The sequence below is a fragment of the Haemaphysalis longicornis genome, unplaced genomic scaffold, assembly GCF_048455015.1.
Source record: "Haemaphysalis longicornis isolate Haplotype H1 unplaced genomic scaffold, Haemaphysalis longicornis Haplotype H1 scaffold_2, whole genome shotgun sequence".
NCBI lineage: Eukaryota > Metazoa > Arthropoda > Arachnida > Ixodida > Ixodidae > Haemaphysalis > Haemaphysalis longicornis.
Window position 1 is genome coordinate 265,554,553 of NW_027526295.1, and position 17,182 is coordinate 265,571,734.

At 50.7% G+C, this 17,182-nt stretch overlaps 1 protein-coding gene across 1 annotated transcript; it reads right to left on the reverse strand.

Annotated features, from left to right (window-relative positions):
• Positions 1–8,630: 8,630 nt before the first annotated feature.
• On the reverse strand, positions 8,631–16,622 carry LOC144168618 (uncharacterized). The gene is made up of 4 exons (XM_077697565.1): positions 16,272–16,622; positions 14,638–14,820; positions 10,173–10,421; positions 8,631–8,786 (listed from the first exon to the last, which is right to left on the reverse strand). Exons 1-4 carry the CDS (start codon positions 16,620–16,622, stop codon positions 8,631–8,633), a joined length of 939 nt encoding a protein of 312 aa, XP_077553691.1.
• Between the last annotated feature and the right edge of the window lie 560 nt (positions 16,623–17,182).

Below are 17,182 nucleotides of genomic sequence, written 5' to 3' on the forward strand. Positions count from 1 at the left end.
GATCCAATGTTGCACAACGCCCGACCTAGTGGGCAGCGACCACTTTCCCGTCTTCATTAACGCTGCTGGATTTCACCACAGCGAAGTGAAAATTGCCCGTGTGGTCAATTGGGACCGGTATAGAGAGGAGAGAGGTATAAGAAGAGTTAACAAGTGTTTGGGTTACAATGCCACGGTTTCAGCGCCAACTCTATTTTTGCCTGGCCACCATGCTAGAGATGTCAAAACATCTCCTGTCGTTATATTGACGGTGTTCTTTTTGTTTGTACTGGGCAGCCGCGTGCGTTTTGTTCATTTGTTCTTCGCGATCCTTTATCTTCTAGTAGCACAAGTATACTAGAATTTTTTATTCAGAATGGAAAAAAGGAAAATTAATTATATGGTCGAAGAAAAGGGCTTGCTTATGGACCTCGCGAGGAAGTATCGGGACATCATTGAAAACAAAAAACAGACAACGTGTCGGTGCATCGCAAGAAGGTGACGTGGAGGCAGGTGGCCTAAGAGTTAAACTCCCAACCCGGCGTCCGCCCCAGGACACAGGACCAACTGAAGAAGTGTTGGGAAAATTTTTTGTCCGCACTACTTAATCACGGAAATGAAGCTTGCATCAGTAGTCTAATGCGAGAAAGTAGGTTGTCGATCGCCATCTTTATCATTAATTGTATATCAATTATTTGACTTTTGTTCGCGCCGGCACGAGTGTCATTCTGAAGACGCAATCTCTTGTGTCGAGCTGTCCTTCACGGTTCTCAGAACGTGCGTTATAAGAGAGGGCGCCACCCTTTCTACCCCCTCCCAGTTTCTCACTGAGGCAGGGCCCGTGCTTCAGTTCAGCGGTTGTGCGATGGAAGGAAGGAGTGAGGGCGCTGGTCCATCTATGCCGAGCTGGTTATGTTAGCATAACCGGGCCTAGCCGAGCAAATCCGCAGCCATTTTTTTACCTTAATTTGCAGCCTTTAAAAGGCTAGTCACCACTAAAGGAAGTAGACATTTAGCTGCCAAGCACTCTCACATGCAGCCCAAGGAGAAATGCATAAAACTGTCGTGTTTTGCCTTTAACCTTCTTCATTCATACCATATGGCTAGTACAAAACTAGGGAAATATAGGGTGTCGAAATAAAACGCGAAAAGCCATTACATAGTTAAACTAGGTCTCCTTCACATTTTCAAAAAAGGGAACTCTGCCCTCCCCTTTCCTCTGTCTAGACAAAGGGCATGGGGGTGGGGTGCTCATGTGGAGTCTTTTTTTTTTGGGGGGGGGGGGGGGGTGTTGGGGGGGTGTATAAATCCCTGGGCATGATGATCATAATTGTCGTGAGAAGCAGATAAGTACACGGTCCATTGTCCACAACAGTACAAGGGCACTTGTCCAAGCCTCCTCGAAGCGGGCACTAGCGAATCGTACCGATTGATGCTCACACCTTCCTCTCTTCGCGGAAGCGACCGCCTGGGAGCAGGTTATGGAGTGCGGGGCGTGAACGGTTTCAGCCGGGACACATGCACGATCTCTGTGCCCCTGTAGCGGCGATCCGAAGGAGCAGAACAAGGCGCGACGCGATAATTGACGGGGGAGGTTTCTTCCAGGATTGTGTAGGGACCAATAAATCGATGAAAGAATTTCTCACATAGTCCTGGCTTGCTAATTGGGGTCCAAAGGAGTACCTTGTCACCAGGGCGGAACAGGACAGTAGGATTCGTGGCGTCATATCGAAGTTTTCGGTCGTTTTGGCAGGCTTCAGTGTGCAGGCGAGCAAGACGACGGCAGTGGGCAAGACGTGAGACAAACTGTTCGGAGAAAGGGCTTGATGTAGACACGGGAGCGGAAAAGAAGGTGGTATCCAGAATAAAAGACGGGTGGCGGCCAAAAACGAGGAAAAATGGCGAATAACCAGTGGTCTTTTGAAAAGCGCTGTTGTAAGCAGATGTAACATATGGGAGAATTGCGTCCCAATTTGAATGATCTAGCTGTTGGAATGTACATGGAAATCATGTCACACAGAGTACGGTGGAAGCGCTCAGTTAGTCTACATGTCTGCGGGTGGTATGTGAGAGGAGCGGAGAACGTCTTCAAGAAGGTTGGACAAAAAAAGGTTTGCCGCAATCGCTCAAGAGTACTCGAGGGGCGCCATGACGCAAGAGGATTGCGCGTAAGAAGAAATCGGAGACCTCAGTAGCACAACCAGAACGAACCGGAGCTGTCTCCGCGTACCTTGTGAGGTGGTCTACGGCTGTTACGACCCAGCGATATCCGGCAGTCGTCGGAGGTAGTGGAACGTAGAGGTAAATTCCCACAGTGCCGAATGGTGCCGACGGGCAAGGAAGGGGATGTAGGAGTAAGTCGAGAATTTGCGCTGCTGGCATGAGACGCACGACGCAATGTAGCGGGCAACACAGGTTGCCAGGCCCGGCCAAAAAAGCGGCTCCGGACGCAATCATACGTCTTATGGAAACCTAAATGTCCAGCTGTGGCATCATTATGCAGGGCTTGTAGTATCTTTGGGCGGAGGGAACGCGGCGCAACGGGAACCCATCTGTAGCCTGAGGGGTAGTGGCTGGAATTGTGAAGGACTCCGTCCAAAAGCCGAAATTGTTGAAATTGGCGGTGGCAGCGGCTGTTCACTGGATTCTTGGAGGCGGTGAGATAGTCAAGTATTCCACGGCAGTAGGGATCTGATTGTTGAAGTGTTGCCAAGTCATACAAGTTGTCAGGCGCTATGTGGCTGACAGGGGCCGCGGCGATGGGAAGTGCCGTGCCACGCAACGTGGTCGCCGATGGAGCTTCAGATGACTCCAGTGGGCATCGTGAGAGGGCATCTGCATCAAGGTGCTTCCTTTCGGACTTGTAAACCACTGTAAAGTCATATTCTTGTAGTCATAGTTTTTCTGTGGCTGCAACCAGCAGAGAGCATGGTGGTCTGTCACCACTGTAAAGGAACGGCCGTAAGGTATGGGCGGAATTTCTGAACCGCCCAAGCAATTGCGAGACACTCCTTCTCGGTAATTGTGTAATTCTTCTCAGTGGAACTGAGAGAGCGGCTGGCGTAGGAAACAACCCTTTCTCTGTGTTGGTCATCAGCCTGCAAAAGCACAGCACCAATGCAATGTCCACTGGCGCCAGTGTGCGAATAACCGGTCGGGACTCGTCAAAATGACGGAGTACTGAACCGGAAGTTAGTGCTTGTTTCAACTCTTGAAAGGCCAGTTGACACTTATCAGACCACACAACGGGTGTTCAAGAGTGCACGAGCTTGTTGAGGGGGGAAGCAATGGTAGCAAAGTTCTGGACGAAGCGACGGAAGTACGAGGCCAGACCTAAGAAGCTGCGCAGATTCTTTTGTTGTAACGGGCGCGGAAAGTTGATTACAGCAGCAATTTTATCAGGATCAGGCCGAATACCGTCCTTGCTCACTACGTGTCCCAAAACTTTAATGCTTCGACTAGCGAAGCGGCACTTCTAGTGTTCAGCTTAAGCCCCGCATTGGAAAGACAGATGAGAACTTCATTCAGTCGCTTTAGGGGCTCAGAGAAACTTGAAGAAAAGATAACGATGTCTTAGAGATAACAGAAGCATGTTTTCCACTTGAGACCGCGGAGGACAGTGTCGATCATTCGTTCAAATGTTGCAGGGGCGTTGCAAAGCCCAAATGGCAGGACGTTAAATTCATAGAGCCCGTCGGGGGTGGCGAACGCGGTCTTCTCATTATCGTCCTCATGCATGGGGATCTGCCAGCACCCCGAGTGCAGATCAAGACTTGAGAAATATTCGGCGCCTTGTAAGCAATCTAGGGCGTCATCAGTTCGTGGCATCGGGTACACGTCCTTTCGGGTAATTTTGTTCAATGCGCGATAATCGACGCAAAATCGCACCGATCCGTCCTCCTCCTGCACTAGCACAACCGGAGAAGACCACGGACTAGTTTATGGCCGAATAATGTTCCGCTCAAGCATTTCGGTGACGACGTCTCTGATAACTTTCCTTTCGAATGAAGACACGCGGAAAGGACGGCGGTGAATAATGCGAGACCCGTCGGTTTCGATACGATGCGCTGGCAGCGACGTCTTACCCAGTACGGTACAATTAGAGTCGAATAAAGATTTATTTTTGTTCAGTAGCTGCAGTAAAGACTCAGTTTCAGCTCGGGAAAGGCCAGAGCTCATTGTGGCGGTTAGAGCAGAGTGAAGAGAGTCGGAATTGAGATGAGTAGGGGATGAGACCACACAGAGAGTGAACATACAGGCGGAAGCGGAGCCAGCAACCATAGCAATTGTGGTGCGCCGAGGTAAGATTATGGCTCACGACTGGTGTTAACTACGATAAGAGCAGCAGTTCCCTGTGAAAAGCGCACGAGACTCGGGGCGATCCCCAGCCCTTCGGGAAGAAAGCGAGGAGAGGGAATGATTAGAACGTCACCATCGTAAAGCTGATTGGAACTAACCGAGATGACTTCCTCACAGCCAGGATCAAGGACGTAATCCGCGCTAGCTACTAAGCCCTGCTGAGGCGCGCCATCAATAGTTTAATCATCCGTTTCCGTCAGTTCCATGTCTGGGCGGTGACAGGAGATAATAGCGGATGCCGACGAGAGGAAGACCCACCCTAAAATGAGCTGATGGGCGCAATGCGGGAGTACCGCGCATTGAATGTGGTGCCGAATCCCATCCCATCGCATTGTACAATATCCGCTAGGTTCGATGGCACCTTGGTTCGCATTACATAAAGATGGGCCACTATACGGGGTTTTCACTTTGCGCAGTTCCAAACACAACTTTTCAACAACCACTGAAATACTGGCTCCTGCGTCTACTAACGCATCAACAATAGCACCTCCTACACCGGCTCTTAGTGTTCGAGGGTCTGTCTGGAGAAGTTGTCGATTTTCCCACTAGTGCAGTTTTCCCTCCAGAAACTGCAGGAGCTAGTTTTCCTGCTGTGTGATAGTAGCGTGGGCCACTCATAAATATGGGGACTCAGACCTCATTCGCGCGATCATTCGCGAAGAACTGCAGCAACATGACAAAGGCGAAGGCGAGCGGTGGCGTGCAGGACGATGACTGGGAGGCTCGAGTGGCGCTGGAGGCGACGAAGGGCGGCGCGGAGGGGAAACGTGCTCGGTACGCCGATAGCCGTAGAGAAACCGGGAGTAGTCACGTTCAAACAGGCCGTAGCCTCTTCGCTCGTCTCGCTGACGCCGACGACTGAAACGAGAAATGTGGCCACTGGGCCATCTCCAGGAAACCGTTGACGGCCCGGTCGCATGGAGGTGTAGTAATGTGGGGAAGCTGGTGCTGCGGCAATCTCTGTCACATGGGCCTGCGGCGACGGTGGCTCAACCTGCAAGGGTGGTTGGGCCGCAATCGCATAGTAGGACGGCGCGTAGACGGCGGCCAGGGAACTGGTCGTGGTCGAGCAGGGCTGCGTGCAGACGGTGGCAAGGGGAGGACCTGCGGGTGAATATCCCGTCATAGATGTTAGCTTCTATCTGACAATATCTCGAAGCTCCGGCGCGTTAGTGTGAGAATGGTCACGCGACGAACAAGACGAGTCATGTTGCTGCAGTTCTTCGCGAATGATCGCGCGAATGAGACTGCGCAGGTCCGAGTCCCCGTATTGATGAGTGGCCCAATCCTCCTGGCGTAGGCGAATAGACTGTAGTTGGTCCAGCCGTTGACAAGTGTTGCGGACCTCGGTAACGCTTGTAGGATTTTCCACAGCCAGAGCGTTAAAGGCAAACGGAGCGATACCTTTCAATATATGACGCACGTTGTCAGCCTCTGGCATGGTTTCATCTACACGGCGACAAACAGCGACAACGCCCTCAATGTAGGAGGCGAATGTCTCATCAGGGCGTTGAATGCGAGGGGCAAGCTTTTGAATGGCTAGGTCGGCGCGAATGGACGGCGTGTAGAAAACTTTCTGTAGCTCCCGAGTAAAGCTGGTGCAGTCTCTGATAGTGTGTTCGTTGTTACGGAACCACGTCTTGGCTGCGTGGCTAAGGCGTTGCGCTGCTGAGCACGAGGTCGCGGGTTCGATTCCCGGCCGCGGCGGCCGCTTTTCTGATGGAGGCGAAAAGGAAAAACGCCCGTGTGTACGAGATTTCGGCGCACGATAAAGATCCCCAGGTGGTCAAAATTAATCCGGAGCCCTCCACTACGGCGCGCCTCATCGCCTGCGTTGCGTCGGTGCGTTAAACCCTACAATCAATCAATCAACGTCTTGGCTGCCTCGTGCAGGGAGAAGGAGACGATTCGAAGCTTGAATGTGTCATCCCACCGACTAAGTCTGCTGACCCGATTTCAACTATCCAGCCAGTCGTCGACATCCTCACCTCGAAGGCCAGAAAAACCTGGCGGATCGCGTTGGTGGCTGGTGATATAGTAAACGCAGCAGGCACGGAAGCTGACACTCCGGGGGTTGTTCCCGCTCTCGTGCTGCATCCTCAGAGGCAAGCGCCTACCGGAACGGAGCTCCAGGTGTCCTACTGGGAAAGACAGAGGACGGGACCCAGGTGCACCTTTACCACTTGAGGGAGATGTCAAGGGAAGCCGTCACCCAGAAGAGACTTCGCAGATGGAGTTGAAGCTGCCCGTTTATTCTGAGCGGCAACCCAGAACTCCAGCACCAGGAATGATGAGGAGGATCGGTGTGAGGAAGAAATCATGTACGGCATGATGATGATAATTGTCGTGAGAAGCAGACAAGTACACGGTCCATTGGCCACAACAGTACAAGGGCACTTGTCCATGACCCCTCGAAGTGGGCACTAGGCATCGTACAGATTGATGCTCACGCAATTTCTAGTGCAAATGTTGAAAGCGAATAATTTTCTACGCTAGTGTCTATTATCATGGCAACCGTGAGAATTACCGTGAGAAATTTCTTATGGCAGTCGCCTTATATTCACTAAAAAGAGGTGTTTGCAGCTTCCCCTGTAGCGCTCTGGTATAGTACTTAGTTTTAAACGAGAAGGCTCAGGTTTGAGCCCGACATTGCGATGTTCTTTTTATTAGCTTTCGGAATTTTTCAGTCATCGTGTTACTATATCAAGAGATAGACGCAGGGGCCTTCAGAATTTGGTTAAATTACGTTTAATATAGGTTGTGTTCTGTGTCGTTGGGCTGGGTTAGATTAGGGTTTGTGCAGTTTGGCTAGATTTGGGTAGGTTATGAAGCGTTCGGTTAGGTCACGTTTGGTTCGGTGAGGTTATGTTACGTTCCGTTCCGTTGGGATGTAATATTATTCAGCAAATTTTAGGCCAGCCAGCTTTTATGGAAGCTGCTGTGAGAATTTCCCGGAGGTAATTCTCACGGCTGCCGTGAGATTAGACGCAGCATAACTTGCAAGCAGCGCGCTTCCATAAACGACAAAAATCTAAGTATGCTAGCGTCTACAACAAGATTTAAGGTTGTAATAGGACAAACGTACATGTTTTGTCTTTTAACTATCCGTGCCTGCGTTCATATATGAGTGTCTGCCATTCAAACCTTTGAGACAAAAATTTGCACCGAGCGTTCTGAGGTGTTCGTGTTCAGATATCATTTAACCTATGATTTGGAGTATTTAAAGTGGGGCTGAACAAAATCCGACAATTGAATTTACAAGATATAAAGTCAAAGAAACACCGAAATTTCGCTAAAAGATAAACTTCGAAAGGCACACTCCGACTTTTACCAAAAATTAGCTCCGGAAACCCGGAGCCCTCATACTGTGTCCTCTGTAGCCCGCGTTACTTTATACAAATTTTCGAGTTCGGGCTGTCTTGGTCACTGCGTCACAAAAGCGATCATTGCTGCTCATAGTTAAAGCCGCGTCAAAACTAGAGCGGGTAGAGAACTCGCGATATCAGCTAGACGTTCTCGCGTATCGCTTTTGTCTGCACTTGCGTGCCTCCTTACAGTACACGTTCTAGAATCGAGTGCGAGGAGCGCAATCTCTAACAATCACGTATCGTGCCCTGACAGACTTGCTAGCCCCGTCCGTGTGGAATGCAGAGGATCACGGACCTGAATTACCTGATAGTGAATAACCATTCCTTCCAATGGCTCATTTCCACACGTGCACACCACGTATGGGTGCCCTGGAGGCCTTAAGGCCCTTTTTTTGGAGAAGTTCACTCCTACACGAAAGGAACTTTTATCAAATACCAAATATGGCCCATGTATGCCTATGCAGCCCATCGTGTCACGCCTTACGAGCAGACGAATGAATGGACAGATTTCTGTAAGGAGTGGCCTAAAAATGCATACGTTATCTTTTTGCATTCCCGGAAACCGTGAATTGAAAGTGCTGGCATTCTTGAATGCACGGTTTCCTGGACCTTCATTTGACCGCGCGCATCCGGGAAGAGTGAGTTTGCCTAAACTTAAACCTAAACTTATACTTGAACTTAAACCCTGCTTTATGAGACCACTGCGCCAGTGTGACAGTAGCAAGATGACCAGTTCACTCACAGCCAACCATTGCCAGAATTCGCTATCATAACTTCAGCAAAATTCCACCGCCTTGAACACATGTTTAGACGCGTCCCATATTCCGCATCTTGGCTGCGCATACGCCACCACTTTGTGCATTTCAGAGCAGACGACACAACTCCGGGATAGCACGTATGTGGTATCGTATTATTCTTCATATGTCAAGCAAGCTCATCGCGTAAGAGGCATGCGCGGGCGCACGCTCCATGGCTGGAGAAGGCGTTGCGGCCCAGCAGGCATCGGCGCTCCGACGGGTCCACCATTAGGCACTCCGACAGCCGTCCGGCGCTTACGGACGAGTACACCGGGAAATGGACCTGCGGGGCAGGAGGAAGAAGGGTCACCGCGGTGAACGACGCCACGCGGTGGACACGTGGTGCCATCAGGTGATCAACTGCGATGATAAGTTTGGGCCCTGTCTTACGGGTGTTGTGTACTGGTTGCCCCTCGATTGCGATAAAGTGTATATTGGGCAATCGGGTAGATGTCTTAAGACGCGCCTGCGGGAACATTTGAATAATCTAACAACGGACACCTCTTCCCACTTATCAGCGCACTGCCAAGCATGCGGCTGCAAGCCGTGTTTTGATGAATGCGACATTTTGTTCACACATAAGGACCAGCTGACACGAGAAGTTGTTCAAGCTTCTCATATCAAAAAGGGGCGAACCGGATGTGTAAGCCAGCCTTCTCTGACGCTGTACGAGGAGGAAAAAGCATTTTTGAATGCCACCTAACTCTGTGAGCGGTTATCAGGTCTTTACGCGCTTTTATCAGAGGTTTAAAATTTTGTTGGTTTTCACCACATCAGATTGTACGTGTCGGCTATAAATTTGTGTTCCTTTTCCAATAAAATACTAGTTGCGAGTCAGCGCCCGTCCTGTGAATTTCTTCTGTGTTCCTCGTCGTTTATTGCGCTGTTAGATTCTATCATGATCTAGACAGTAACTCGGGCCCTTGTATAGTGGTTTCTTCGAGTGCAACGCTTCCGCCTGTCGTTCAAAATTCAGACAAAACTGGGTCACTCTTTCGGCAACTCCCTTTGCAGTACAGTATACGCTCGATTCGCCCGTATGCATGCATGCGCGCACTGGGGCCTTGGGAGTACTGTTCTGTTACCCATTGGGGCAGGTGGAACCGAAAGCTCCGTAACACATATATATTCTCTTTTCTTTTCGTATCATCGTAAAATGTCAGGGTGAGTTAGACGAGCTGGTTCGGGTGCAATGTTTACAACAATCTAGTATCTACTCTTTACACGCAGCTTGTGAAATGAACTGCAGCAATTAATGCGGCCAATTACGTGCATAACAAATTACGAGGGTTTCATTACTTTCAACTTTTTTTTTTCTTACAGCGGAGCTGTTAGTATCACTTCCGTCCGTCGTCGTCTCAAAGAGGTAACCTCCTCTGGAATCGGGTAGTACTGCTTCCTGATCACTCTTCCCATTAGTGAAGAGGTGGTGACATTGCGTCGTCTTTCCCACGAAGGGGGTTTGTGATGGTTGTAGGCAAGAGGAGAGGAGAAAAGTGACGCTAGTGAAGATATGGACGACCGTTACTGAATTTTATGGTGCTCACTACCAGCTTCACCATAAACTCCGTTGGTCATCTATAATGTCACTAGTTTTTTTTTTTTTAGACTTTACAACTTATTTTGCGCCGTGCAACCCTGAGGAGGTTAGTGTACGACTTCGCCGTGCCTGGGACTCTACGCAGGGCTGCGCCACGGGGACCTCGTGGCAGGCGGGCGCGTCGTGCTGCACGCAGTCGCGCAGGCACTGTCCCATGCTGCGGAAGAGGTGCAGGGCCACGCTGACGCAGCTGCCCTGCGGGAAGGCCCACTCGACGCAGCTGCCGTTGGCCGGGTAGAACCAGCGCCGAGTCACGTGGGCCACAGAGCACGCCACCAACCGCACCGGCTCGCGGCACTCGGCTCGCGCTCCTGGGACCTGCAACAAGGACGGCCCCTTCACCCACGTGCAATGCGATGGCGATGTGTTGGTCTCGAAAACATTACAAATCGGCGGAGTTACTTTGCAAGTGTTAATGCTCGCTACGACTTTGCTGGAACTTCCCCTAGCGCTTCTACCTTTAGTCCGATACATTTATATAGAAATAAACAGGCGAGGGCAATTAGGAACCCATCACTGGAAGCTAAGCCAGCAAGTGAAGCACCAAAATGCACACTTTTCCTGTATGTCTTCAAGCGCGAAAAATGTGTGGCTACGTTTGGCATGTTCCTGACGTTCAAAACGACCTTCACCCATGAACTTCTGGAAAACTTAAAGGAGTCCTAAAATACCTACCGCCGATGCATGAATGTACATGTAACCAAATAAAGCAATGCATTAGCAATCTTCTGCTGAAAGAATTTTGTTAAAGCGATTAGTATTAGCTGAGAAATCGTAAATCAAAAAACGCACATTGTCGTCGCACCGTATTTCCTCCTCTTTTAAACTTTTTTTTCGCTGTTGACGGCGCGAGAGCCTTCCCTCCCGTGATGCTGCGCTCCTCAGCAGTGACGTACTTCCGCTATTGCGCTCCTCAGACTGCCATCTGCTACGGGCAAGCTCTTTCAGCTTTTTCATATTTGTTGACACCACGGACATGGATCCCGCACTCCGCTCAGGGCTGGAAAAGCGAACGAAAGACCTGGCCGCATGTGTGAGGCCTGGCTTTGCCCTTTCGCGGTGTACGTTGCTGTAGTTGCTATCGGCAGCACGTGACTTTTTATCGGCGGCGAACTTGCAGCCGCACGGGGAGAATCGTGCGCTCGTTCCCTTTGATGCACCGCGAGCTGTTTGTCTCAGATGTGGCCCCGCTGGTGCCGGGTCTTATTTTGCGGTGGTGGTAATTCCTACCGGCGGCATGTCAAAAAGACATTTTAAACCGACACAGAACACGCGTCCACAAAACGCGCCGGATCGGATCGCTTTATGAGGGGCGATGAACGGGAAGGCGCAGAGCAAACCAGCGCCGCACTCGAGCAGCGAACACCCGTGTTCTGACAAGCTGCACCCATGTGTTGCATTCAACACTGACGGGAAAGCATTTGTTTGCACTTGTTTGAATAGTCGTAAATGTCCAAGTACTCCGGCGTTCCGCTAGCGGCTAGCAGATCAGCCGGCGAGTCATTTCACAAAACATTCGACAGGTGGCGCCGTATGCATTAGCGTGTCGCTACGCAAAACTGATGAGACGCTCTACTAAAACTCCCCTCGCGGTGTTTACGTAGCGGGACGCAAAAATTTAGCGTTTAGCGTATGCTAAGGGAACAAACGCTGTACTAAAACTCACTACAGCAAAATAGCGTGCGTACGTGCGGCCGCTTGCGTTTCCAACATGGTGGCAAGTAACGCGAGGTGGAGAAAAGATGTTTTGCTTCCGATGAACCAAGTTCTTTGCCCCTGTGTTTTAAATACGTCAAGTGGTTAGCACGTCGCCATCACGCATCTCTGTATCGTCGTAACATCGCTGACTGTCCGAACGAAGCTTGCAGCTAAGCCAAGGCAGCGACCGAATCTGTGTGTGTGTGTGTGTGTGTGTGTGCGTGTGCGTGTGCGTGTGCGTGTGCGTGTGTGTGTGTGTGTGTGTGTGTGTGTGTGCGTGTGTGTGTGTGTGCGTGTGTGTGTGGGTGTGTGTGTGTGTGCATCGCCTCCTGTGTGTTGTAGACGCGTTCGTTTCGCGATGAAATGCGACGTTGTACTTCTGTGGGTGGGTAGTGCTTCCCATGGTCTGGAGTATCTTTCTGGAGCGACGTACGACTCAACCTCGCATGGGGTATGTGCAGTGTGCCTGGCTAAAAGCCTTCTCGGCTTGTGCGCCAGAGTTAAGTGACTTGCTGTTCGTCCCGCAAACCGGGCGCGAGGTGGGTGCCGAATTTACGACGGGCAGGAGGAGGCAACCGATCGTCTGTCAATCGCGGTTCAGGCTTGCAACGCATGTTGTGACGCTGTGTTCGTTCGAAACGCATCTCTGGATTGTTTTGAAGTTGAATAAAATGTATGCGTCGAACCCGGGCATTCGGCTCAGGGCGTTCTGTGCGATTGCACGAAAAACGGGCCACGGGGCTTCGACGCTTTCTTTATGGTACGTACTCACGTAAGATAATATCCATGTCGTGTTATGGCCGTGTTGCATTCAATACAAACGGTTAAGCGCTTGTTTCCACTTAGTTCGTTTGTCGTAAAATGTCCAAGCACTCCGGCACTCCGCTGGCAGATCAGCTGGCGAGCCGACGCTGAGCAGACGACACATCTCTTTGCCGGAAGTGCGTGAAAAAGCCGCCCAATAGCAGGATGTCTAGCTCATGACGAACATCTGGGAATCGATGATGTAGACATGTGAAGATGGCGGCGTCCAAAAACACGAAGGGAAGGGCGAGAAAAAATCGACAAACTTTGCAACAAAAGTGTGAGCTTTCCGCTGCACGTAAAATAGTAATACTTGGCACAGCTGACGTTGACGACCCAATCTAACGATTGCGCTAGTTCATTTAGTGTGCTCAAAACGCCTTTCAGGGCCCCTTTAATCCTTATGCCGGACTCGTCCCGGCGAAAGACACTGAGCGTATTGTGTATATTTGTTCTGTTTTCTGTTGTAAGAATCAGAAACCAACAATCACTCAACAAAACCCAGTTCTACGTCATAATGAGCGTTGATAAACCCGTAAAGAATGCTTCACGGCATGCATACTCTTATTACAAAATAGCCGACTTTAAGAAGAGTTCCTGGCGCTGTTGAGTGTAAAACAAAAGCCACTTAGTTCCCTGAAGGAATTTGAACAAATAAAGTCCTCTGCTTTTCTAATGAACATGCCCACCCAGGAAATTAGCGACTAAAAGTTCTAAAAAAGTAGTTTATAATACGGAGTTTTATAAAACACTTTGCGCACAGGAGTGCCATGGATGAGAGGAGCAGCGATGGTAAAACATGTGTAGAAACGTGTATAGAAATCCACTTTATCAAATTATTAGTTACTCCCTCTATGATATACTACACCCTTTCGCGAGGTGTTCGATTAAGGCAACGCAGGGCACACTAACGAGACGGAGAATAGACCAGCTTTAACACCCATAACTGGCAGTCCCATTGCCGTCCACACAGCAGCCGGCATTCTGTTACTTTTTCTTGTTCTCCTTCCTCTAGTTCGTTTAGTGGACCAAAAACAAGTCCGAGTTAATGTGCTCTTAAGCGGTACTGACACCAAATTTTTACGTCATGTTTTTATTGCTTAGATCGATGCCTACGGGGCTAACTATGATGAAACAGTAGTTCAAATACATCGGCGGACGATAAATGAGGAACTATAACGCAGCGAAAACCGCCGTCAATGGCTGCCCTTTCAAAAAGCCCGGAGTTCGCGGGCAGTCAAAAGTACGCTATATAGGACGTCACGGTTTAAGCTGAACAGGGCCGGCGTATCACGTGGGTATGCGAAAACCTGTGACACTCCATCCATGCGCCAGGTGGTTGCGCCTTGCCATTAGCCAGGTGCCGGGTGGACGTCACGGAGTAGGGGAGCACGCGGCTACGTCACCTCGTTTGCTCTACCACACCATGATGTCACACGATGTCGATTTCGGTGAAAGCCTCCAGCACAGCAGGCTCGTCGGCGCTACATTTGCAATCAATTTAGGATATGTTCCACGCGACGCATGCGGTTCATACTTCGCGCAGGGTATCCTGGTAGGTAAAGGAAACGAACTGTGCAATAATATCAGCCTCGAAAATTGGTCTCAGTACCCCTTTACTATCGTGCTTCGTAATTGACTTTGTATAGAGACCTGCATGTCTGGTGCGACCTCAGCATTGTGGTATAACCTCGAACGGGCACGGCAAGTCTCTACAGCAAACGCATTTTAACAGAACATTTCTGCCTACGCGAAATGAGCTAGTTATATAGGCCTACTTGCAACTGCTATACAAGCCTCCAGGAAGCAGCCTGCAGCAAGGCCTGCCGGAGAGGGACTCTGATCGTTCCGCCCTCACTTGTCGCATGACATCGACTTGGCGCACAGTTGGCACTGCCATGATTTCGGACTTCACTTCGGGCGCAGCCCAAGGTAAAAGGGCACTGCCAGCTCATGTGCACGCTCCTCGTGAGTCGCGAGTGCGTTGCACACGAGCACGACACAGAAACCACCCAGAGCCTGGCCACTGCACCTGACAGGCGGTCCGGCAGTGGCTGAAGGAGCGGAACCGGTTGGCGCCCTCGAGGCATCCGGGTGGGGGCACGCTCTCGGGAGTGAGGCACTGGCGGCCGTCGAAGAAGAAGTCGGGCCCCCGGGACGCCGATGGCGAGCAGAGCGTCATCTGAGGCTTCTCCAGGCACCGAGGGTCGCGCTCCTGCAGATGGCCAGTGCGCACGCATATCGTAAACCCATTCGATTTCGACGCCGTTCGCGGCAACGCCTGCGCCCGGTGCGCTGCTGATCAGGTGCGCTGCACGGCGTCCGTCGACTGCTCACGGTGCAGAGCAGTTCTCTGCACCCGGTGCCACCGCGGTGCAGAGAACGTGTGCACCTGCTCCAGCACTGGTGCAGCACGTCGGTGCCGTGCACGCGTTGGAGCGTAGTAAGTTTGAAGACCTATCGGCAGTTGCGCTGACCACGTGAAAATACATTTACTGAACTGCCCGTCACGTCGATGGACCTGGCGTAATCGAGATGGTCGTCAGCTTCGAATTCCACAAGACGTCAGGCGAGGTTGATAAGCAGGCGACAATATGCCTGCACCTAGCTCGATTGTACACACATTCGGGACGCTGCAAATGCTCCCCACGTGTTCCACGGTACCACGGACTCACGGACGTGCATTGCACCGGAACCACGGGAGGTTATGTGCGCCGGTGCCATAGACGGTATCTGAATGGAACGGAACTCATGTCACCGGGACATCCATCGGCAATACCGCGCATTACCTGTCGACCTATAGGGAACGACAATCGAGAGGCGCGGTCTCATAATTGTCGACGATTTTAAAACAAGATGCGCTTTCACAGAGCTTAACTCAGTAGATTTGCCAGTCTGCAAACAGTGCATTTGGGGATCATTATGATTGTGCCTGTTGGCCTACAATTTTGCCCCAAAACTCGCCAACAGGGTGCCTACGACGGTGTACGGCGCCTAAGAGCTTATACATATCACGAAATCACACTTCGCTACAGAAATGCAAGGCTGGTTTACCCAGCTCCCCATAAATCCCTAATAAAAAGTCAGCCAGCGTCAGCGAGACAACGTTAATCACATAACTTCCTTAATCCTTATAAACTGGCTCTGATCTACCTGCGTACGCAACCACGAAAACTCAGACTGTGGGGACTGAAACGGCGACAAAGCACACATCCTACGCGAATTTTGTCGGTTTAAACATGGAGCAAGATGGCAGATCTCCAATCAAATAGAGTGGGACCGGTGCTGCATTGACCACCTCCGACCCTGAGCCTGAGGCCCAAATACGGCCCGTGAACTGCGCTTTGCAAATCGCCTTGAAGTAATAAGGTATGGTGGCCCCTTCCCAGACTCAAGAAGGAGCCCATCATTATTCTATCAGTTCTGTTATTGTGGACGAAACAAAGTTGTTCCTTCTCCTGGTCCAAGGCGCATTGAGTGCGCTCGCTAGAAATGTCACACAGCCCACTTGAGAATGCACACTAGAGAATGCACGTGCGAATACCCCAAAGAGCATGTTATCACGTTCCTTCGCGAGCTCTCTTCTCCGTCCATATTTAAATGGTGTCTGCAAAGAGGTGACAGAGCAGCAATTGCCGAATGGAGTTACACTCAAGGGACACTCACCGTGACGCTCCCGTTGAGGAGGTACGCCTCCTCATCCGCCTGGGTGGACGTTAGCAACATGGCCGCCTTGCCCGCGACCGGCTTTGGAGTCTGCGTTGCCTCCGCTTCTGCGCCCTTCTCCTCTGGAGCCTCTGGCGCCGCCAATCCTGCGCTGTGCGGTTCTGGGGCGTGCAGCGTGGATGCCGTTGGGGCTGGGGCTGGGTGGAACTCATACTCCCCTTCCGCCGTCTCTGCGGAGGTCGTCGGGTCGGCCACGAACATCGGCGTCCGCATGTTCAGCACGTTTGCCGCTAGGGTGCAGGAAAGCACCACTGTGGCCAGGATGAGCAGCCCGATCACCTGCGGGCGCATAAATGGTCATAAGAAGGATGAACGCGCTGATCTCTCAACAAAACACACACACACACACACACACACACACACACACACATATATATATATATATATATATATATATATATATATGAAACAACTGGCATGCTGGCGATGGGGCCGAAGGCATGGTGAACACAAAGTAAGAACCCTCGGTAACAGCAACTGCGGAGGGTTTATTTCGACGTTTCGACTTCGAGACAAGTCTTCTACAGGAATGATGGCTTCGGTCGCTTCGGAAGAGAGCATATATGTCGAAAGTGGAAAGCGGGTTTACGAATGGCCAACGATACCACACACAAACATACGTGAATAACACAAACACAAAGCGGGAATCTTCCTTATTGGAAGAATGAACAAAAAAATGAACAAAAAATGAACGAAGAGAGAGACGCCAAGATAGTTGGAGAGAAAAAAAAAGGAAGAAAGGGAGATGAAAGAGCACTGAACAGGAATTCGAGTGGTGGCGGAAACGCGAAAAGCTCAACAGCGTCCGAAAGTGGGGTTGTAGAACAAAGGAGAGAAGGCAATATATCTTC